The 24,866-nt window shown below is 31.0% G+C and overlaps 3 protein-coding genes across 8 annotated transcripts in view; all 3 read right to left on the bottom strand.

Moving 5' to 3' along the window:
- Positions 1-1,733: 1,733 nt before the first annotated feature.
- LOC106786218 (protein tramtrack, beta isoform-like) lies at positions 1,734-12,109 on the bottom strand. Of its 6 annotated transcripts, none has more exons than XM_014747364.1 (7): positions 11,749-12,097; positions 11,172-11,274; positions 5,916-6,156; positions 4,337-4,734; positions 3,874-4,131; positions 3,345-3,785; positions 1,734-3,247 (listed from the first exon to the last, which is right to left on the bottom strand). In XM_014747364.1, exons 1-7 carry the CDS (start codon positions 12,006-12,008, stop codon positions 2,927-2,929), a joined length of 2,022 nt encoding a protein of 673 aa, XP_014602850.1. In that variant the 5' UTR covers positions 12,009-12,097; the 3' UTR covers positions 1,734-2,926. The 6 variants fall into 6 exon arrangements, with proteins under 6 accessions (XP_014602850.1, XP_014602851.1, XP_014602855.1 ...); XM_014747365.1 differs by lacking the exon at positions 11,172-11,274 and adding an exon at positions 7,095-7,471 and having other exon boundaries at positions 11,749-11,829; XM_014747366.1 differs by having other exon boundaries at positions 3,160-3,247; positions 3,309-3,785; positions 11,749-12,109.
- Positions 12,110-16,232: 4,123 nt separating this feature from the next.
- Positions 16,233-19,416, bottom strand: LOC106786225 (protein downstream neighbor of son homolog). Its single transcript, XM_014747380.1, has 7 exons — positions 19,128-19,416; positions 18,303-18,944; positions 17,893-18,221; positions 17,627-17,817; positions 17,356-17,559; positions 17,081-17,267; positions 16,233-17,000 (listed from the first exon to the last, which is right to left on the bottom strand). The coding sequence occupies exons 1-7, from the start codon at positions 19,145-19,147 to the stop codon at positions 16,825-16,827; spliced, it is 1,749 nt and encodes a 582-aa protein (XP_014602866.1). The 5' UTR covers positions 19,148-19,416; the 3' UTR covers positions 16,233-16,824.
- Positions 19,417-21,248: 1,832 nt separating this feature from the next.
- LOC106786210 (lachesin-like) overlaps positions 21,249-24,866 on the bottom strand; it is an 87,408-nt gene continuing 83,790 nt past the window's right edge. Inside the window, exons 7-10 of the mRNA XM_014747350.1 lie at positions 24,193-24,343; positions 23,776-23,924; positions 22,666-22,728; positions 21,249-21,747 (exon numbers count right to left, since the gene is read on the bottom strand). Of these exons, the coding sequence (XP_014602836.1) occupies positions 21,623-21,747; positions 22,666-22,728; positions 23,776-23,924; positions 24,193-24,343 (488 nt within the window). The 3' untranslated portion in view covers positions 21,249-21,622. The remainder of the gene's footprint in view (positions 21,748-22,665; positions 22,729-23,775; positions 23,925-24,192; positions 24,344-24,866) is intronic.

The following is a 24,866-nucleotide window of genomic DNA, read 5'->3' as shown; positions in this document are numbered from 1 at the left end:
AAAAAAAAAAAGGAAAAAAAAAAAAAACGTATCGTTGCATGATCGATATACCTAAAGAATTATTACTACGTGATACGTCATTATTATGTAAAGTTTTTATTGAGTGAGTAAAATTATGTTATCGATGAATAATGCATCGCATTTCCTCTATTTCTTATTTTTTTTTTCGCCATTTTATTCCAAATCCCCTATTCTCTATAATCCCGAAATTTTATTCCTATCTGTATAAATAATAAATGTACCATCAACGAAGAAGAGGATATTTTATATCTATGGTAAGTTTAATATCAATATTAAAATATTCGTAAAATGATTTTTGTTAATTACGTACCCAATTTTTGTTGTTGTTGTTGAAAACATAAATTTTTCTCAATTATGTCTCACGCACATATCAGTGTGTATGTGTATATATAAATAATCTTATATAAAGGGATAAAAATGTTGTATATGTTGTCATGAGATATATTATATTTACATGTTGCTACATAATATAATACACTATAAGATATGAAGACTCACTTATGTTCATTCGCATAGTCAACCACGATATTAACTTGCATACAAGTTTGTTTGCTCGTAATTTGCCGCGCAATATATTATTATATCACTTAAAAAATTGCACATGGTTTTAATAAAGAAAAAGAAAAATAAATAATTGTAAACAAATCTTACAAAAAGTGAAATAATACGTATCGGAGCAAGTTTTAAGCAACAAACGTTTGAACAATTTAAACGAAACGCCACTTTAACAAACAACAACAATAACGATCGATTAAAAATACTAAAACAAATTGGACTAAGTGATTCTAATTTTTTCTTTTCCTTCTTTGCCAATTTTCAATCAAACGAATTACGGATTAAAAATTATACGAACAAAATATTGCATCATTTTAATATCACGTAAATTCGCAAACAAACAGATACAAAAAAAAAACTAGAAATTTCCGTGTTACCTTGATACAAATAAGAATATATTAAATTTATAACTGATAAAGAATAATTTGAAATGAATTTTAATTGGCAAAAAAATAGAAAATAAAATTTTTAAATACGCGTACAATAAAAAAATAAAAGAAGAGTAATACAATCGTACTTTGCAATGCTACAAAGTAAGTTCATTCTCTCTCTATTGTATTTATCTCTCTTAATAATTAATATAATAAAAATCATCAACGTAAAACAATATTCGTAAAAATATATTAAATTTGACAACATTAAAATTATTAATCTTACTTATCGAAATGCTAAATGAATTTTTCTTAGGTATTTTTTTCTTGGTTTTTCTTTTCTTCTTACTTTTTCATTTTTTAACTATACCCGATAATATCTAATCTAAATTCGTATAAACAATAAACATCAAGAAGATATATATAATATCGTATATATTAATAAAACAATGAAACTTTAAGTTACTTCCAGTCGACGAATTGTGTTTATACCTTTGACGCGCATACTAACAAATTCAAATTGCATAGGCATATGCAAAAAATACATTTTTTTTTAAATAATAGATAATAATAGCCATATATATATATATACGTTCCTTCACATATACACCACACCATACGCGCTTCATATGCATCATATAATGTTCATTTTCAATAGGTGCACTAATATTTGGGAATTTGTACTTGTCTTATCGTAATCGTATGTATGACAAAATATTCGAAAATTACTTTAAATACGTACGTATGTATGTATGTATGAATGTATGTAAGTATGTATGTATTTATGTAATATTTTTTTTTTCTTCTTTTTTTACGTAAATAATTGGCTCACAATGTTATCATCGAGTCCAATTATAAGTTAAAACGATTTGCATATTTTTTGCAATACGTATTTTTATATATAATATCTTTAAATTATTTAAACGATCGGTAATCGTGAAAAGCATTACGATCCTAATCCCATAATAAATATTTTACGATAAACGTATTTTTATCTATAATACCGTTGTATGTATTTGAAGTATTAATAGAAAGTTGATCGGTGTATTAATTTTTTTTTTTTGGTAATCGAATAAAACAACGAATGACAGAAAAATTTGATTCCTTCGATGGAAATAGAGAGTCGAATAAAATTTATGGTGTAAATTAGATCCAGAGCTTCTCAAAGTGTATGTTCCGTCTATGGGGGAGAGGGTCGTAAAAATTTAAACAAAAATAACAAATTCCTTAGAGACGAATAAAAATTAATACTAAACTAAACGTATAATCTTGTTGTGTGTCTGTGAGAGTTTATAATATTAAAAGAAAAGATAATATAAAATTTATACCCGGTGTAACGAAAAGATTTACTCGGGTAAACGAAGAAGGGATTTAATTGAATGGAAAAACTTTGAGAAGTCCTGTATTAGATCATAATTTTCCACCTATTTTAAAATGTTCGAATCTCCAATCGTATATTTTATATTATTTCATTCTAAATCTTCCTAATCCTATACACGATGAATAATTAAAACAAATAATCCTTTTCATTAATTCATTAAATTTGATCCTATCAAACCTCGATTAAAAGTCTCATTCGTTGAATAAAACAAAGTTAAGTGTGTGTGTGTGTGTGTGTTATTTTCTGTTATCAGTACTTTCTTTCTTACTTATAAAAATGATTCATAAAATGTAAAACATTATTAGTCGCCAGTGTTTAATCAGACTCAGGTACAAGATACACGAATAAACGGAAGGAATAATTAATCGATAATAATTAACCTGCGCAATATGAAAAAACGATCCTAGATTTTTGTTGATTCCTTTTTGTTTTTATAAATAATAAATGACAATCACAACACACTCATATACCGCGCGTCACGACGTTACGCGGAAAATATAGAAAATAAAAAATAAATCCTAATGTTAATAAAAAGTCGTGTCGATTGAAGAGAAGAAAAAAGAGAGAGAAAAAATAATAACGCGATTGGAAAGTATCATTAAACGATATCCTGACCATTTTCAACCTGACACCCATAATTATCTTTATCTTTGTCATCTTCCTTAATTTCATTGGTATCATTAAGGAGGTCCCTCCTCTGTTTAGAAAAATCATCCCGACTGTGTCCCCTTTTTTCAACATCCGTGGTAATCGTAGTGGTCGATGTCATGGTAGTCGTCGTTGCACTCGTCGACGATGTTTTGCCAGAATTTTCATCGTTTTTACTTAAACCCTCGTTATTGGTTTGCGATTTGTCCAATAGTGAACTGAATTCGCCGAATTTTAAAAAATCCTGCATCGCCGTTTGTTCGGCATTTACCTACAAAAAAATCATGACAATTTATACTTCAACGTTTGGGAATATTCAAAAATGAGCTTACTTCGATAAAACTTATCGAAATTATCATCGTTCAAACCTTCCTAGGTCTTCCGCGTTTTCCTTTGACCGGTAAAGAAGATGCCGTAGAAATGGATGGGGCTGAATTTAAATTGGTTTTTTTCTTAGACGTTTGTAAATGCGAATCCAAATGTTGTTTCAATTTGTCTTGCCTGGCAAACATTCTTGGACATATGTTACACGCGAATGGTCTTTCTCCTGTATGAACCCTTCTGTGTCTTGCCAAATGTGATGCTCGAGTAAAAGCCAGAATACAAAGGTCGCAAGAAAAAGGTTTGTATTGGGCTCGTTCGGATTTTATTGAACTTTTCATTTCCCTTCCTTCGTTTGCACCACCACCACCTCCCCCACCCCCACCACCACCACCACTAGCACTACTATTACTACCACGTTTCGTAATCATATCTGCTTTTCTTTTAACACCTATTCTCAAGGTTTCTTCTGGACTCTTTGGTGATATCTTAAAGAAATGTTAATTATCAAATGATTTATAATTTATTTAAAAATAAATCACATGTTATAAATGATAAAAATATATATACGCGTACCATACTTTCTTCTCGTTCTCTCAAATCATCATTCATTTGAATATCTGGTACTGTTGGATCAACAGAACCATTGTTGAATGATTTAACCGTACTACTCGCATCTTCGTAAGGCAAATCTCTATCCTCATTTCTTAAAGTCACACGATCCTTTGGTTTGATTTCTAATGGATCACTGTTTCTTGTTATTCGACCAACCGACACTCTTTTCTGTCCCTTGTATCTGGTCTCTCTTTTATACATCGGTGGTGGTATACGTCTCTAAAAATACAAAAATAATGATATTATAATTAGAATAAATTGTATAAATTCTATATAAAAGTAGACAATTTTGTTAGATTTTTCCAATAGAATCAATTATCAAGATTTTCTATCAAAATAATTTTCTATTGTTGTAAAGAAAAACCAATTATTATCAAAATTACAAATATCATCGAAATATAAAAATAAATTAAATCTTATTTACGATTTGCGTTCCGGATGATCGTAATGGTTGTTCATCGAATGGATCTTCGTGACTGTCCATGACCATAGGATCGTCCTCGACCTCGATCTCTTCGACCTTGATGCTATCCTCCAAAGATGCAACCGACGATTGTTTTGGTAAAAAAGGAATGACCGATGGATCTTTTATATACTCGGTTGTATGCACCCTTGCTTCTATGTGACATCGTTGCGTTCTCGAAGAATCTAATCTGCTATAAGAATTACGATTGTTATCCTGATTTCTTTGATCACCCGAAAGACCACGTATTTCCAAATCTGTAGCAGTTTTTATCAACGATGGTAAATGTTCTTCGGCAACGTCGATTGATCCACGATACATAAAATCTAAAAGACATTCCATTTCTTCTACTGCAACTCCTGCAAATAATAATTAACAAATAATATAAATGAAAGTATATCCTCGTAGATGGAAAAACAATATTATTAGATACAATAAACAAACATTTAGACAACCCTTATTATTTCAAATTAAATATCATCATTTTCAATATCTCAATCTTATATAATTATTTCAAAAATACGATATATATTAGATTAAAAATATAATAAATATTAATATGTGGAATATATTATTAGATTAAATATATATAGATATATATTAATATGTGGAATATATTTTTCTAAGAATAATTTCTTAATATATAGTTTTTCTTTTTAATTACTTTCTTGCTTATGTGTTAATCATCCATTTCATTGGATTATCAATTCGTTGAAGGAGTAACAGTGCAATTAATTTCTCGAGTCCTTGATTAAAGGAAAAAGCCTTTTTTTTTTTCTTGTTTCTTTTTTCCTAGTTGATGCAAATCCAATTTCAATAAGAAATCGAGTAGCAACGAAAGTAGAGTAAACGATTGTTAGTTAAAGGATAGTACGGTATTACATTATACACATAAATATACATATACACACATGTATATATATATACACATACATATACATAGATCTGCCAGTTCAATTGTAGCTAAAGCTATATTATTCAATTCAAACGGCACATGCTATGTATTGTTTCACATATGCATGCATGCATCATCATGCATGATGCACGCGCGCGCGCGCGCGCGCTACTAGCGAACGAACAAACGATCCCATTTAATATACATTGAGATTTTGCTTATCGTGCTTAGCGATAAGGGAAACCTCGTGACATGAAATTCATTAGCATAATGAGTTAACGTTGACCTTATAATGAAATAAAATGTAAAATAAAAAAAGTCAGTGTTCCTTTTCTTTTATTTTTTTTCTTTTTCTTTTTCTTTTTTCTTTTTTTAAGAGGTCCAAGTTTTCGATTAACCTTTCCATGGTATTATTCATGCTATTATTTTAATGAGACGACATTGTTGAATAATATTATCGATCGAGATTATCCATTCGGGAAATGCATCGTATTTATTAAAATATGTTAGAATATCTAATCGAATTCTTACCATATATATATAAATTTAATATTAATTTCAATAATAATATAAAAATAATGTGACAATTATTATTAATAAAAATTTCCAAATAATTTGTTAATATATTTAATAATATTTTCATACCTTTTAGTATAAGAATCGGTTGTTCCCCATAATGTTCTTTGAAAACTCTTTCGAAATATGGACTGCATGCTGCCAGAACAAGTCTGTGTGCCCTTAGCATACCACCCTGACAAGCTAAGGTCGCGTCAGTGAGGGAGCCACTTTTGTAAAGACCCTCGAACAAACCTGACAAGTTTGCAAGGTGATTGTTCCATGTAAGATTGAACGTTTTCTCGCCCATTATGCTAGAAGATTTTAATCCCTGAAACGTCAAGGATTCATCATAATTATCATAATCATTATAATCATCATCACCATTATCATCATCATCATCATCATAATCATCATCATTATTATCATTTTCGAGACTTGATCCAAACTCATGAATATAACATCACAAAAAAAACAAAAAACATATGCAAATTAATCAAATGGGGTAATAAATAAGTAAAACAAAAAAACGACAAAAAAAAAGAGAAACGAACAAATAAATTCCTTAATGTTTGGTATTTACGTAAGGTACATGTAAAACGTGTTATATAAGATGCCTAGAGAGATGTGAATAATAAGATGTGAAACAAAACGATTCTACGATGTTGAAAAATCTTAACGCTCGATCGATCGATTAGTATAAAATACAAAGAAGAGAATTGTTTTTTTTTTTCTTTTTTTCGAAATAAATTCCTATTAATAATACAAACCTAATATTGCACGTATTTATATTAATTTAATAATACAATAAACAAGCATACATATAAGTAATACGATTCATTGTATCACTCAGTGATCGAATTAAAGGAAAAAATTATTATTCATCGAGTGCAGTACAGCATCATCAGAAAAAATAATTCAAAAAAACTCTCTGTTAACGATTGTAAAATTTAAAACATAAACGCATACATACCACATACACACCATACTTAAGTGTATGCATGCACGTGTATATGTGTTTATACAATAGGTTGTTTTAAGATAACAGAGAGGCTCTCTCTCTTGTAATAATAGTTACATCATCATTGAAATAACCACGAACCGACTATCACGTTAACGTCGTAGCAGTTTTAATTGACGCGTTGAACGGAAAAAACATTCCTCCGTTCGATCCTCGTTGTCTCATCTACCAATATATACATATACATATATATACATATATATATATGTGATGCGTGTTATATGCACTTGCAAGAGAGAAATACTTACTATGCAATACTGACTAGATCGTAATCGTTCGTGCATCACGGATAGCTCGTCCATGAAGAGACATTTAAATAGGTTGAACCGCGAATTGGATCATGCACCCTTTTTTTTTTTACTTTTATTTTATAATCGTAATCACCAAACTGTAAAATCCTTTCGAATTTGTAAATCGCATTTTATACTTTTCTTAACGAGTGTACATTTGTATAATATATTGTTATTTGTTTTTTTTGTATCTTATACTTTTATATTAGATATAATATACGTGTGTATTCGTGTGTTTTTCTGTAATGTATGTATATGTGTGTGTGTGTTTATAATACACGTGTCGTTGTTGCATAAACGAGTTTCGTATGAATATACGAATATGCATAGGTTTGCTAAAATCAAACGATACTTTTGTGAAAAAACCATACCCGTACCTGTACTCTCTCTCTCTCTCTCTTCCTCTCTCCTCTCCTTCTTCTCACGACTGTCTTATAAACACTGTTCTATTGAGAGTTGTCTTTCTCGATACTTAAATGAGTGTGAATAACAAATTTCCTAAACACCTAGCCTAACGATCATATGCTCGTTCTCCTTTTATCTTTCTTTTCCTCTCTTTCTGTCTCTCTCTCTCTCTCTCATTCCCTTTCCCTTTCTTGTTGACAAATTTTGAATTTAAACGTAGACTAAGAATTTTCTTTTTCGGTTAAATTTAATTATATTTATATTCAACGTAATCTTTTCTAAAAACAAAAATTCGTTTCGAAGGAATAGGATACGAAAAAAAAGTTTGTTTTTTTTTTTTAATATATATAAATATTTTAATGTAATCGTATATATATAATTGTCGTATATAGATTTATCTTCGAAAAGAAATTATTTGTAATTATGAAATATATTAAATCACTTAGATTAAAACCTCTTGATCAATTATATGAAATTCATTCGATATACGTTTTCCTATCTAATGTACGAATTATCGAAACAAAAATATAAAAACGAAATAAAATAATTATTCTCATGTATTTTTTCTTTTCTTTTACCTAACGTACAAATGTAAATTCGTATCGTGCTTGTAAAACTCTTAAAATTAATCTAAAATAACATAAACTCTTCGTGTAACTTTGAAGTCTTTTAACATAAAAAAGTAAATAATTACTCATTCACATTATCTTTCTCGTAATTTCACAATTATATGAAATAAATCGCGAAAAAATGTGTACACGTGCATACATATCTACTACCACCAATCTAACCAACCAACCACCCCCTCACCCCCCACCGAACAAAGTATAAACGACAAAGGGTAACGCGTGAAAAAGAATAAACGAAAAGAGAAGGGGGGAAAGAATGAACGGTTCAAACGAAAAAAAAAAACAGAAAAAGTAAAAAAGAGAAAGAGAGAAGACTATGGGGGGGGGGGGGTGTATATATTCCTAAGGGTGAATTCGTACGGATTTTCATGCACACCGGGTACCGGGGAAAAACGCGTAGAAAACGTGCAAGTTAAGAGAAGAGAAAAAAAAGGAAAAATAAAAAGAAAAAGAGAAAGAGAAAAACAGGGAGGGAACGGAGCTAAAAGAGAGAAAAGGGGGGAAAAAGAGAAAGAGAAAGAGAAAGAGAGCAAGAGAGAGAGAGAGAGAGATAGCAGTAGGATAAGTTAAAACGCGCAGACGCGAACGCTCGGCTCGACTCGATCCATAATTTCGTTGGTGGACCCACGCACGCACTTTCCAAGGGGCTCCCTATATTCCCTTCTCCCTCCACCACCACCCCATAACTTCCGAACCCCTCCTCATCCTCCCCCGCCTACTCTTCCTTCACCTTTTCCTTTACTTCTTCTTCTTCTTCTTCTTCTTCTTCTCTTCTTCTTCCTCTCGTTGATTCTTTATATTCTTCCTTTTTTATTTTGTCAAACGTGTTTAGATAAATTTTTTATTTGTCCCCAATATGCATTTAGAAAAATATCTATATGTGTATATATATAACTTGATTTTACGTGTGTAAAAGTTGGATTAAAATAAAAAAAAATGGATAAAAAGAAAAGAATGGGAATCTTCGTTGGTTTACAAGTTTTTTAACGCGAAGAAATAATAGTTAATACGAATACGAACAACAAGCTTGCTTGCTTGCTTGTTTGATCTGCTTCTCTTTCTCTTGGTTTTATTATAACTTTTCCTTTCTTCGTAGTTTCGATAAAAAAAAAAAGAAATTTCTTTCTCAGGAACACGTGTCTTCTGTTACTCTACGATAAACACAACACAACACGCGTAAATGTTGCTAGAAAAGAAATACATATATATATTTTTTCGTATTTTTTAAAATGATTCGTAATATCATATTCCAAAATGATAAGAGAATTTTATTATCCTTGATAAATAAAATAATAACTATCCGGGGGGCAGAAGGGGGTGGAGAGAGAAAGAGAAGATAAGATTTGTTATAATATAATAAAAAAATCTTTGACAAACCCACGTGTGTTAAATTGTCTTCTAAAAAATTTCTACAACACAATCGAATGTTTGCAAAAAAAAAAATCAATCGTGTAAATAACAAATCTCAAATTGAATTAAATCGAATATTGGAAAGAGAAATATAAGATAATGGGAGATGATACTATGAATATATATTATACATGAAAAAAATGAAAAGAATATAATAATAATAATAATAATAATAATAATAATAATAATAATAATAATAATAAAAAAACAGATAATATTATCGACGTAAATTACGATGAAAAAGTAATTATTTAACGATTCATTCCTTTTCCTTCTATTATTTTTTTTTTTTTTTTACTCTTTCCCTCCCTACGATAAAAGTTAAAACGAAGAAGGGCTTGGTAAAAGAGAGATAATTGCGTCAGCAGAGAAAAAGAAAGAGAAAAATAATAAAAGAGAAAGAGAAAGATAGAAATGTCGAAGGGAGTTTGTCCATGCCAGCACTCTCTCACGTAGGGGGGCCGGAAGATACACAGCGTTCGGCCCGAAAATCGATTCCTCGATTCGCTAGAGGAGAAACGACTCGACGAACGACCCTCTCCTCTCCTCTCCTCTCCTCTTTCTCTCTTTCTCTCTCTCTCTCTCTGTTCGTACGTACGCCCGCCGATAATATACGGTGGGTCGATGCAAGCCACTAGAATAGACAAGCACGAGTGACTGCATAGCATCGAACGAACGAAGGGGGCTGCTATCCTGAGGGAACGTGCCATATATACCTCTATTTTCGGAAACGAGTAGAATTGTAAAAACAAGATGGTGGAAAGGTTTATATATATATATGTATGTTAGAAATCTTGACTAACGAACGACGAATAATAATTCACGTTATTTTTAAGTTCTCTCTTTCTCTTTCATTTACATGTACATCCATTTTGTTTCACACTTTCCTCACACAAAATTTCACTCTTATCATGTTTATCTTATTCTTATTCTTATTCTTAATTGTATAATTATAAAGAACAATGTATTTTTTTTCCAATGAAAACAAAAATATCCACGGTGTTTTTAATTAATTAACGGGAGGGGGAGGGTAGGGGGAAGAGGGATCAGTGGATTTATAATAAAACTTAGCATTAAACAGGACAATTCGAAAAGTCGAATGAGTGATCACAGAGGGACGGACGGAGATCGAGGCCATGCCATCCTACGTTGTGTCAGAAAAAGAGAGAGAGAGAGAGAGAGAGATAGTAAGCAACAACGAAACTGAACAGAACAGAACAGAACAGAACAGAGAATAGAATAGAACAAAACAGAATAGTGTACTATCGTATAAGTAAAAGAGAGAGAGAGAAATAGGAAGATAGAAGTAGACATAGATAGAAAAAGAAGGGTGGGTGGGTTAAAAGAAAAGAAAAGAAATAAAAAAAAAAAGAGAGAAAATCTCGATTCATCTCACCGAACTAAACGTCGTCGCCGTCCTCACCGTCGTCGACGCTCTCTCTATTAATATCCGCGCCTCGACGTCGCCGACACCAACCAACCAACCAACCAACCAACCATCTATCCAACCAACCAACCAACAACCAATGAACCAACGAACGAACAAACGACGACGACTACCTTCTTCAACTAGCAAAACTTCTCTCCTTACCTTCGTTAGTATAAAATCCTCGATGCGTGCAGCCCACCTCCGCGAATCGTGTTTTATTTTTTTTTTTCGAACAAGCGTGTGACACGTTGGGGTCACCAAACAACTAACAAGAAGAAGAAGAAGAAGAAATAGAAGAATCAGATGATTGAAGAAGAAGAAGAAGAAGAAGAAGATTAAGGGAAAGAAAAAACAAATGACGATGAACGATGATGATGATGATGGCGGTGCTGATGATGATGATGATGATTGTCTCCAAAAATCCGTAACGCCGCGAATATCTCTGTTATAACTTTTTCTCGCACTAAATTATAATCACAAATGATGATAAACACCCGGTCGTTATGGTTTCCCTTTTGTACACGTTGTTCCCCCGCAACCACAATTTTAATAATGAGATTAAAAGAGTAAGATAGAAGGAGAGAGATAGACAGACAGACAGACAGAGACAGAGGAGAAGAGAGATAGAGATAGATAGAAAGAAAGAGAGAGAAAGAGAGTTAAAGAATTAAGAAAGAAAACGTTGAAAATATTTGAGGAACGAGATATTTTAGGTGTACGTGAAGAAATTGGTAAATACTTTAAATTCGCGTCAGAGGGGCACCGAGCGTAGTCGTGCTGTTGGGGCTCCCTCGACCGAGTCGCGACTGATATCATTTCCAGCGGGGGACTGTGGGGTCGGGAGTCCGAGCCCCACCAGGGGGTCTCCGTGCAACCCCCACGCGGTATCGTGCCAGTGGTCGTGCCCGTTCTCGTCCTCATCGTACTCCCCGTCATAGTCATAGTTATAGTTATAGTTATAATCATAGTCATAGTCATAGTCATAGTAATCCTAGTCATAGTTATATCCTCGTATTTTTACCCATAAACCTTGTTGTCCTCATCGTCATCCTCCTCGTCGTCGTCATCCTCCTCGTCGTTGTCAACGAACACATCATTTTCTCTCTCTCTCTCTCTCTCTCTCTCTCTCTCACTCTTTCTTTCTTTTCCTCTCTTTCTCTCTCTCTCTCTTTTCCTTTACTCTCGAAACCCCCCGTGGTAAAACGCATACGAAACTAAATCGTAGATGTATTGGTAACCTGTATTACACCGTACGGAAGCCTTATTCTACTAGCACTCATATACACATATACATAGAAAACATGTAATATCTTTCTCTATCTCTCTCTCTTTTACTCGTGGAAGTGTATACTTCGTTCGACAAACACACAAATACAAACACGTACCCCCTCCGCCCTCCTGATACACACACTGAGAAAGATAGAAAGAGAGAGAGAGAGAGAGTGAAGTGCGCGCGCGCACACGCAGCGTCGTACGCTTCCAACTTCTCCTCCTCATCCTCCTCCTCCTCCACCTCTTCCTCTTCCACCCCCTTCACCACCACCTCGTATAGTCCTCTCTGTCTCTCTTCCTTTTCACTCCGTCTTCGTCTGATTTAACGAACAAAACTCATTCGCTAGCTCACTCGCACTTTCTACCTCCCCGCGCGTATTCCAGTTTCCCCTCTCTTTTGGCTACCTCCCCACCATGGAAAACCCTTGTAAACTCCCTCCCCCCCCTTCTCTCGGCTCCGCGTACCCGGCGGCTTTATCCACCCTGAACCCTCCCGTATATACATATATATGTGTATACACCACGAGGGGTTGTTGCCTCGACTCGATCGGGGACTCTACCGAAGAAAAATCAAATTTCTTTATTTTTTTCTCCCTTCAATTTTTTTTTTCTTTCCCCTTATATTACACATTTTATTTAATTATTTATTTATTTGTTGTTTTTTATTATTTTGTACGAAAGAAGAACATCCCATTTAAAGGAAATGGCGCAATCTTGGCGCGGGCCTACCTCGAAACTTTTCCTCTTCGTTGATCGGATATTTTCGGATTTGGATGCCACGCGAAGAACACCACCACCAAGCTAACATAATAATGTTGTTCTTTTATATTTTCATTTCTTCTTATTCTTTCATTTTCTTTTTTTCGTCTAATGCAATTTTCTTTTCCCAAATAATAATTGATTTTTCATTTAGGAAAAAAACATCACTTCAAAAGCTTACGCGACAATCAATTCTTGATCTGTCTTCCCCCTCCTCGTAATCTCATTTTTAATTCTTTACGTTTCCTTTTTTTCTTTTTAATTACCTTTTTCGTCAATTTTTGTTTGTTGTTTTTTTTTTTTTAATTAACGCTCGATTAATTCATTTTTTTTGCGAATTTTTTGACAAGCCACGATTGTTCGCGGTCATCGGGTTGTGTGATATTGCAAAAATGATTTATACGAACGCAGTAATACAAATATTTTTATAAAAATTGCTCGTTTATAAAAAATCGATCGTATGAAAAAAAAAAACAAGAAAAAAGAAAACAAAGAATTTTGTTAACGAACAGTTAAAAACCCGATAGCAGTCCGTGCCCGTTTTTCGTTGTCTTTGCAGACGAGAACCGAAATAGACCAAAGCATGCGTAGAATGCTTAAAAAGGAGGAACTAATTTCGTATAAATGCTGCTAGTTGTTAGAATGAATGCAGAGAGAGAAAGAGAGAGAGAGAGAGAGAGAGAGGTAAAACTTGCTTCTCTAATTAAATTATATAAACAACAAAAATTGAATTTTCCTTAATGAACGTGGAAGAAACAAACTAAAAGAAAAAAGAAAAAACAAAAACTAAAACGAAATGAGCACGCGAAATGAGCGCAACGTAAAATATTTTATTTCAATAATTATTTGCTAAATGGAAAACAATAACAACAATAAAAATTAATTCAATTATATCTCTCTGAATTATTTGTTAATAAAATAATAAAATCCAACACAATGCGACGAAAGAAAACTAGCTAAAATTTCATCGACATATTATTCCCAAATGCAATTCCTTTCGTCGATCGGAGAACATGTCAACTTTATTTAATATTTAAATCTGTTAGTCATCGATAAATTTGGAAATAAAAAAATACAAAAAAGAAGCCAAAAGAGAATACGTAGAATCTCAGGTTGACGAGAATTAAACAAATAAAAACCATTAACCCCACTGAAAAGTAATGAGAGAGAGAGAGAAAAAAAAGGAAATCAATTTAATAAAATAAATTACTTACGAATCAAATAATAATACGATAATATAACGTATAAAAAAAAAAAACAACCAAAAAATATTCGAAATAAATGATCTCGTTTGCATTTCAATATCACAACACATAATACCCCAGGATAATAATTATCTCTCGTAGATAGGAAACGCGCATTAGGGTTATTCAATATTCAAATATTATTAGTCATCGAGACGAATAATACAAAGAAGAAGAAGAAGAAAAAAATAAAGTAGTACGTAAGCTTGTAAAAATTAAAGAAAACTTGTCGGCCATACTTCGCAATGTATGATGACAAAGAAAAGATATAGCATTGTAGATAGAAGGAAGGGAGTGGACTGGGACTGAAGGGGGAGTAGGAGGGTGAAAGGGGGTTGGGTTGGGTTGAGGGGTAAAAGGGGGAGTAAAAGGGTATTTAGGAAGGAGGGTAAAAGGGGACAAGAGGAATAATATAAGCATCGAGACGTTAAGTCGCTCGTCTTGAGAAAGAGCTATGAGAAGAACACGTAGGGGCCTTGGAACATGAAACTGCTACTCGTTCGAGGAATGTCGCAATACGATGAGCAGAGACTGCAACGGGGTGCTGACGTAATCGTTCGCCGCATTTATGCGTACACCACACCGTGAAAGAGAACAAGATCGTTTTTCTCTTTCTCTTTCTCTTTCCCTTTCTCTTTCTAGTTCTCATCCATCGTTCGTTTATATTTCAATTCGAAATTCGGACAGGCTATATTATTCAAATATATTTCTCTAAATAATTACGATATAGTGTTAAATAATATATCATATCGAATATTTTTGAAACAACGTTTTACTCTAATTAAACGTAATTATAATTTCGATTAAAAAAAAAAAATATATATATATGATTAATTATTATTTGTTCATTTATTGAGACGAATTATTTGATCTATGTGATATATATCCTATCGTTTTATTTTTAATTTCATTTCTATCTCATTTCATAATGGATTAAATAATAAATATGTTAATGACGTTAATACCGGAGAAACAAAAATTACGTCAACGTGTTAAAACATTTAAAGAAATTGAACCGAAAGAAGGACACGTAAGAGATATAACATAAGCGTATTTTTTAATGACTGTTATAAAAGGTATTTTTGTCGTAAAGAATTATTTTAAAAACAAAATAACGAGAGACATAAAACGTGAAGTTAAAGAAGACAAGAGAATAAGGTTTCGTAAAAATTCATTTCGACTTAACCGACCCGTTATCAAGAGTTCCTGATTAAGGTCAATGTAAAGACTCGACACACATGAACGGGATCGGGGGTTAACGTAATAAATTCGTTCATACGAGACGAAGAAAGAAAAATGATATTTTATGGTTAAAAATTCTTGGTTCGTATATTTAAAACAAAAAAAGAAAAAGAAAGAAAGAAATAGAGATTAAAAGCAAAAAAAAATGAAATAAAAAGTAAAAAAAATAGTGCGTATTTATTTACGTATAACAGATAAATTGATTTTTCGTGCAGCAGGAGGTGACCGGAGCGACCGGTTTGGGGGCAACGAGGAAATATCGATTCGTTATTTTTAGGGGAGGTTCAATCTACGGACCCCACCTATACTTTACTCCAGTATCTTCAAAAATTCAATGTTAGCGGACCATCCCTTTTTGTAAACGATTCGATCCAACGTTATAGATATATATATATATATATATATTTGCTTTCTCTCTTTTCTTTCATTTTTATTTTATGGTTGCGCGTTCAAATCGCTAACAGCGGATTAAAAAAAGAAAAGAAAACAAAAAAACACAATGAAAGCACGGCGAACATCTTTTTTAAAAAGAAAAAGATAAACATTCATTTATTTACTATTCGTTTTACACATTGACGAATTTAATTAATTTTATTTTATTTCTTTTTTTATATATATATATATATGTTCTTTTTGTTTGTTAATTTATTTAGACATACTCGTTCGTAGACTAAAAAGAAATAATAAATAAGTTTTAAATAATTGCATTGGAATAATTTTAAATAATATATAAAATAGTTAATTAAGTTTTACTTTGATGATTCAATCGTTAGTTCATTAGTAATAAAGTAGTTTGAGAATTTTAATTACAGGCTCGTCGATTTCATGTTAATTCATGATATATTGTTATCTTATAAAGATTCCAATTAAAAATATCTCTTTAATACGTGTTTACGGGTTTTACTACTATAACCTGCAATCTTATAATTTAAATAGTACAGAAAAAGAAGAAATATAAATAAAGCGAAAATACTACTATAAATAAAAATTATTCGCCTAGACATCTAAATATATATATATATATATGATTATATTTTACAAGGCACTTATCGCCGAATTCATTTAAAACTATCTCGTTGATTATCTCCTGAGAAATAATAACGTCTCTTACAAATAAATAATTATACTATTATATATATATTAATTATAGTCGATACCTTTTTAGTCATAACAATTAAAACGATTCGTTTGAATAAACACCCATATAGAGAGGAGTTTGTGCATTTTAAAAACCCTTTCATTTTCTTTTCTTTAGTAGAAAATTTGATATCGATGCTTTGAAGCATCGTTAATAATTATTACGACAATGTGTATAAATCATTAGAATACTTAAGCCCTTCTACAAGTTCGATTTTAGTCGGATCTGGATTACAGAAATGTCGTAACAAAATGCTATTAAATCCGCAATCACTCAAGTTTTCTTGTCCGAATATATTTTGTTGCGTTTTCGCTACGTCCTCCGTTTCTATTTGTTCTACGATTGTAGGGTGGAAATACTCATTATATTATTGTGTTAATAAAATTAAATAGTATTGATAAAAAAAGGTTATTTACCCAGACCATATTTAGCAGCAGAAAAGGATGTCGTCGTTGACAAATGAGCACAACTAACTGAAAACTGTTCTAATTGACTTGATTTCATCAGATCGCAAAGAGAAGGTAATACGTGAGGTAAAAGAGGACCTTTCAACTCCAAAGAATAAAATCTGTCCTTATCCACTCTAACTATGCTTTCTTTAACCTTCACAAAATAAAATGAATAGTTGTTGATAATTTTTATTTAAAAATGTCAAATAAAATAAAAAATAAACAAGCGAATTAATTAATACCTTCAATGGTCTTAGAGTAGCTCCATGAAACGCAGATGGTGCTAACAGAGTTGGTGGTACACCAGCCAATGCACCGGTTGATGTTATAGCTGATTTACAATTAATTAACAAATTGAATAAAGCTTGAGCTTCTACACCTTTGACAAATACCAGTGACTGTCTCATGCTATCCACTTCGCTTTCCTTTTCTAAGATCATTCTCGCCTGGGTGATGAAAATTTTATAACAAATGCATAGTCTAATATTAACCATAATATTATTAAGCATTTACCTGAGAACTATTAATTTTTTGAATTTCTGAATTCTCTACGCCAAGACTCTGCAACCATTTATCTTGTGCCTCGTCTTCTTCTTCATTAAGGACCGTAGATGAAGAACAAGAATCCAAAGTTTCGCAACCAGAATCACTTAAGTTTAATGTCTTCTTATGATCTTTTTTTAACGGCATAGTATACTCTATCTCTAAAATAAGTATATCGTACATAAATGATATACTATTTCATTTAAATAAAAATAATATTTAGAAATTTGTTATACCTTCTTGTTTCAAAGCTTGTCGAAAACCACGCGTTGTAGGTGTCAACAAGGCATGCATTTCAGATAGACCGCATATACCAGCAGCACGGAATAAAACAGTGAAATTATTTGTACAGACATAAAAATATGCACATTGTCGTGCTCTTAATAAATGAAAAAGCGATCTGAAACTGTCACACCATTCTCTGTACAAAGCATCTCTTATCATTTGATTGTTTGCTACTGCGGAATTGCTTCCTAAACTTGCACTCACTTTGCCAGCAGAGCGAGGAAATAATTCTAACCATGGTAATGATGGATGCTGCCATACGAGGCAACATTGGTGAAATCTAATAAAAAGATAACGCAAAATTCAATACTATAAATGAAACACAAAGATTTAATTTTAAAAAAAGAACCTATAAGTTTACCTTGCATTTGGGCTAGTATCTAACGTAGTTTCTTTTTCTCTGATATCTAAACACCTTACAAAACTGGTAGTACCCGAAGCCTCTTCGCTTGTTTTCAATTTACTATTCCAAGGGAACGGCTTAGGGGACATAAACCTCATTTTAGTTTTCAACGACCAATCAATTGGAACATTCTTTTCACCTTTCTGAACTTCTAATTCTGGTACGCATACATTATTTTCTAGCTTTGCTAAGACACTGGTAAAACTTAAAGGATTGTCTGGTGTACTATCCTCAACCGTTCTTTTTTTCTTAGCATTAATGTTTAATAACTCAAATAAAGTATTATCATTGCTTATTTCTAAATTTTCTTCTACTACCATATCTTTTTGTTCCTTGTTTGCATTGTCTTTTAAAAAAGGATTTTTACGCTTTAGTGATGTTGGTTGGTTCAAATTAAAACTTGAATTATTGGGTGAATTATTGATTGGTGAGGATGATCCTTCATTGGTATTATGCATTCTATTATTCATACGTGCTTGTAAAGCACGCTTTTTCATTTTTAAACGATGCATTTGCATCACTTGATCTGGCAGCTTCCATTCCAGTGCATTTGGACTTTCTACGTTCTCCATTGGTGAGTTTAAAGTTACCTGTGTCATGCTGATATATATAAAAACAAATATTAATCATTTAAATGATCTCTTATTAAAAATTTTCAAATAAAAATTTCAATTGTAAACTGAATTATTTAAATGATTAGGCTATGTTATACAAAAACACTTAATATTTACGTTGACATATTTACATGGAATAATAAATATAAATTATATTATTATTACGTACCAATTAATCAAAAAATTCATCAATAGGATGATTATCACTTATAAATTTCGTTTTAAAACTTTAATACATGCATTTTTAACACCAAAATAAATACCCCACCTAAAACTGATAAAGCATCCATCTTGATTTGCAATGGGCATGCGCAATGAACGTCTAGAACTTTGCGCATGAAGAATGCAGCGCCACTGCACTGCATAGCAAAAAACTAATCGCGCGCGAATATTCAATTATAATATATAAGGTGAAGTAATAATAGCGTGTGTATTTAGCATATAGATATATTAAAAATACAATTGTAATATGAACAAATCTATGAATAATAAATTTAATTAATTATGAAAAGAATTATTTCAAAATTACCGAGATAAAAATAAATAATTGTTATACTTTATTATACATACGAAAAAAAAAACAAAACAAACAAAATATCAAATAAAAATTGTATTTTAGTCGAACGCCAATATTACTTCTCGCTGTACGCGTATCGTGATAAATTTCATATGATAATCTTTCGAATTTTGTAATTCAATTTTTCCATGTGAAATATCTACTGACACATATTAAGGATTTGGCACGGCTTTTAATTATTCGAGTAAAGTTATATGATTGTACGATTACGCGCTCGCGTTAAGGTATTACAGATGGATACGAGTAGCAAAAAGCTTTCTATTAACAAATGACATTACTTTTAGAACTCGTAGATAATATTTCGACATCATTACAGATCATAAATCATAGATTGGCCAAAGTTAAAAACGCTCGTCTTATGTAGTATAATATACTTCTCATTAAAATGAAGTATCTCTCTAACTGTGTGAGAATAAGCGTGGACGAAGTTAAGTTACCGAGCTATAATATAAAACGTTTGCTTATTTATTATTTACTTCTCTCGAAATATTTCTAACAACGTTCAAAAATGTTCTTCTTCTCGGAAATTTTCTTTAAAATAACGTGGAGAACGTAAATATATATATATGTTAGCGTTAAATTGTATAATTCAATTAAATCGTGATAATAACTAAATGTTTTTTTGAGAAAGCGTAGAAAAATGAATTTTATTATACATTAAAAAAAACTTATTAAGTTTTAAGAAAATAACGATGTTATTATATGAATATAATGAATTCCAACAAGATACAAGTAATTCAAATATGAGATTGAAATTTGATTTGTCCTTAAAGTCTACTTTTATTAATTCTACAACAATGTTCATAATTATTTCTCGTTTTATCTCATTCTGTATTTTGAAAACGAATGTTCAATTAACCGTGTTATTTTATCGGATCTAATCTACGAATCAAATTTCATACATTAATTACTCGTATAAATTCATACATTACATTGCCGAAGTATGTAATTTTGCTTTCATTTATATTTAAACAAGTCAGTATAGTTATTATCGGATTTTATCTAGTCATTTACACGAATTAAACAAAGATTTACACAAAATAACGCCAACATATATAAATAGTAACGATTCGTCGATGGGGTGTATTTTTTTTTATCATCTCTTTTTTATTTCGAAACATCGATTTTCGAGACGTCTAAAACGTCCCCAGCGCTTATTAATATCAATGACAAAATGATCGTTTAATTATTATCGACGATTTTTGTATGCATGTACGAGAGTATTTGTATGTTGCGCATTTTTGTGTATGTGTATGTGTTTTTCTTTTGTAAGCATGATTAAAAAGGATCACAAGCATGATCGGCGCGATCCCTCCTCTTATTATTTTTATTTATATTTTTTCTTTTTTATTATTATTATTATTATTATTATTATTTTTGGCGGCAAGTTTCTTTTCTTTTCTTTTTTTTTTTATTTATTTATTCATTTATTTATTTTAAATTTTCCTTTTTTTTTTTTCTCTCTCCCTCTCACCACATTCATTATCAATTGCTTCTTATTCCGCAAACAAAAATTTCTTATTCTCATCGATTCATGGCGATTTGCAAATCATTACGTCGAGACGCGTACACAATGACAAAACACATCCATTGATCTCTAAGAATTTTTCTTCTCGTTCGGCGCGTTGTTATAATAGGAGTAGGAAAAGGAAGATAGGAAGAGCTTTTTTAATTTTTTTATTTTATTATTACCTTTTTTTCTTTTTCTTTTGCTTCTTCTTTTTTTTTCTCTCTTTCACTTTCTTCGCGTTTCCTCCCTCCATTTTATGCTTTCTTCTTATTCGTTTTTTAATCTCCTTTTTTGTATTTTCGTTTTTCTTTTACATACATACAAATACACGCACACTTACAGACACGCATTAGTAGGTACAGGCAAACAGACATACAGACAGACAGACAGACAGACAACACAGACACACGTTTCTCGCGCTCGAACGACACTTTCGCGTAAATTTTTTTTTTTTTTTATTTTTTCCAACCCCCTCCTCCTTCTTTTTTTCTTCTTTTTATGGAGAAACCCCTCTCTTTTGGCACACAATCATCCGGTACTCAGCAACTTTGCAGCGAACAGGAAGGGATGCCTTTCTTCACCGTGGCCAGAGTACCGGTATGAAGAGAAACATCGATAGAATATGCGACAAGCTGCTAGTGTATCCTGGAACTTTTCCACTTGCATTGCTTGCACCGGAACTTTGTGCGGCTTCTGCTAAACCTGAAAAAAAAAAAGAGAATTTTATTTATTTATTTATTTTTATCACTTATCCTTATATATACTCGAATAAGAATAATATTATACATATATAAATTACATGCAATAAATAATATAAATAATATATATTATATATGAAATATATTATTAGATCGTTATTAATAATTTATTTTTTGGTAACAAACAAATGTCTACCTATTTTGTCATTTAAAAATATAAAATGTTATTCCCTTAGATATAAATAATATTAAATGGATTTATCCTTATATACTCGAGCAGCAATAATATTATATATATATAAATTATATGCAATAAATTAATATATATTATATAAAATATATATATTATTGGATCGTTATTAATAATTTATTTTTTGGTAACAAACAAACGTCTACAAATTTTGTCATTTAAGAATATAAAATATGTTATTCTCTTTAGATATTAATAATATTAAATGCACTTATCCTTATATATACTCGAGCAGCAATAATATTATATATATATATATAAATTATATGCAATAAATTAATATATATTATATAAAATATATATATTTGGATCGTTATTAATAATTTATTTTTTGGTAACAAACAAACGTCTACCAATTTTGTTATTTCAGAATATAAAATATGTTATTCCATGTAGATATTAATAATATTAAATGCACTTATCCTTATATCTTTATATACCAATATACTCGAGTAAGAATAATATTATACATATATAAATTATATAAAATATATGTTATATTGAATCGTTGTTAATAATTTTGTTTCTTTTATTTTTGTTAACAAACAAACGTCTACAAATTTTGTCATTTAAGAATATAAAATATGTTATTCTCTTTAGATATAAATAATATTAAATGTTAGATATAAAAATAGAACGATATTGACAAGCGACATCGAGTAATCCACTCACCGCCTATGATAGACACGTGGTCCTTCCCACGAGACGTTCTGTCCGTCAAGCCGATTTTGATCTCTGTAACAGTCAAGGGATAAGCGTTACGTCGATATATCGACTACGTGCTTCTACTAAATGTGTAAGATAGACGATTTTCTTGATTTTTAATGACATTTTTTGGAATATTTGTCACCCATACGAATGCATATATTAATATTAGAATTATTCAAATCAAACCAATCAATTTGAAAACCAAAGAAATATTTTGAGAATCCAACGAACGTATTCTGATAAATAATATTTTGTTTATTTTTTCAATGAAAAGAAAGAATTTTCATTTAATAAAGTCGTATTCATTTAAATTGATCCAATAAAAAAAAAAAGAGTATTGTAATATAGTAGAACATTTGATATACGAATTTTTGAAATACATTCATTCGGGGGGATAAAATTTCTTCGTAATTTTTTTCTATAAACATATTCGGCATAGCATAACTTGGTTGATATAAATCGAAATTTCAAATATACTTTGGTACGTTTGAAAGTTGACATATCACAGAGTAATTAAAAACAATACGTTCCTATATTTGTGTTTGTTCGGTTAAAAGTTATCTCGTGCTTTTTAAAAATGAACGAAAATGTAAAAGAAATTCCGTACGTTTTTAAATTTGATTACAAAATAGAGAAAAAAATGCGACCGAGAGATTGATAAAACAATTTGTTACGTTTGCGAACATGATGCAGTATCGAGTAGGAGTATCAGCATCATAAAAACCATGGTTTGAAATCATTTGATAAAAGCTGCATAGAAAATATGAACATACAATTTTTTTTTCACTTTTTTTATTCACACACACACACACAAATTACGAAGAAACTTATTATTCAATTGAAAATTAATTATCATTGATATTTCAATTGTTAAATGATGATGATGATTATCATTATTATTAATTTATTTATGAAAATATTTAAGAAAGAATAATTTGGATGAATAAAAAATCGCGATTAAAAATATAATAAAGTTACTTCGTTATTTTACATTTTATCGAATAATACATTATGAATGGATTCGTTGAAAGAAAATTCTTTCTTAAACGTTAGTTGCCCTTTTATCTAACATACCATACAATCTTAAGGTACCATCGGCCCTGCCAAGACTGTTAGTAGAGATGCATTTGTAGCTACCCACATCCTGTTCCGTGAATCCTTTGATCGCCAACTCCATTAGGACTTTATAACCCGATCGTTCCTCGCGAACACTGTACTTAGGTCTGTGTGTATATAACGAACGATGAATTACTAACTTAAATCTTCATTAAAATGATCCCTTAACTAAGACTGATGAGAAGATAAAGAATCATCAAAGAATTATTTAAAAAGAATCTTTAATATATATGTTGTATATAAACTTAATAAAAAAAAAGAAATCCAAATAAAACACACAAAAGAAAGATTTACTTTTTTCTTTTTCCCATTGTTGGATTCAAAGGATAAATGAATAAATGAATAAATAAATAGATAATAGATGAGGTTTCTCACCCTTCCAACAGCATCTCGTCGTTAGTTCCACGATGATTTTTCACCCAATAATTGATCGTATTTGGAAAAGCTTCGACGTAACATTTTAATGTTACTTCAGTACCCAAAGGTGCACCTAACAGCTGATTCGGTACCGTCACGCTTGGTGCAACTAATAAAATGCAATAAAAATACGATTTTAATTAAAATAGTATTAAAAGCTTTGTTGAAAATATTTTTTATATTTTTAAATGTAAATAATCTTAATAAACATGTGCACAAATGATTTAAATATAAATGTAACTTACATTAAAAGTAATAAATATCGGGGTTAAGTTTAAGGTAAGGATTACTCGACGATTATTATGCCAATGGTGGTTTTATCTTGTAAATATGCATGATGATCCATTTGTAAGGAGTACACCATAGTAGTACTAGTGGTAGTAGTAGTAGATATACGTCCATTTACAGATAGAGAAGTTTCTAACGCGAAACGTAAATCCAAAGAGATAAGATAGGAGACATGCGATGGACGTTAATACGCTTTTGACTGTGTCAAACTCGAATTTTCCCAGGGTACAAGTACTACTCTCTCTCTCTCTCTCTCTCTCTCTCTTTGAACGAGAATGTTGGATAACTTTCCGAATAATTCGTATCGTTCTGTTTATTTGAACTACGAGTATATATATTATATA

Source organism: Polistes canadensis, unplaced genomic scaffold, assembly GCF_001313835.1.
Source record: "Polistes canadensis isolate GaletaPanama2010 unplaced genomic scaffold, ASM131383v1 scaffold_68, whole genome shotgun sequence".
Taxonomy (NCBI): domain Eukaryota; kingdom Metazoa; phylum Arthropoda; class Insecta; order Hymenoptera; family Vespidae; genus Polistes; species Polistes canadensis.
Note: the sequence above shows the minus strand (reverse complement) of the source record. Positions and strands in the feature narration are given on the sequence as shown.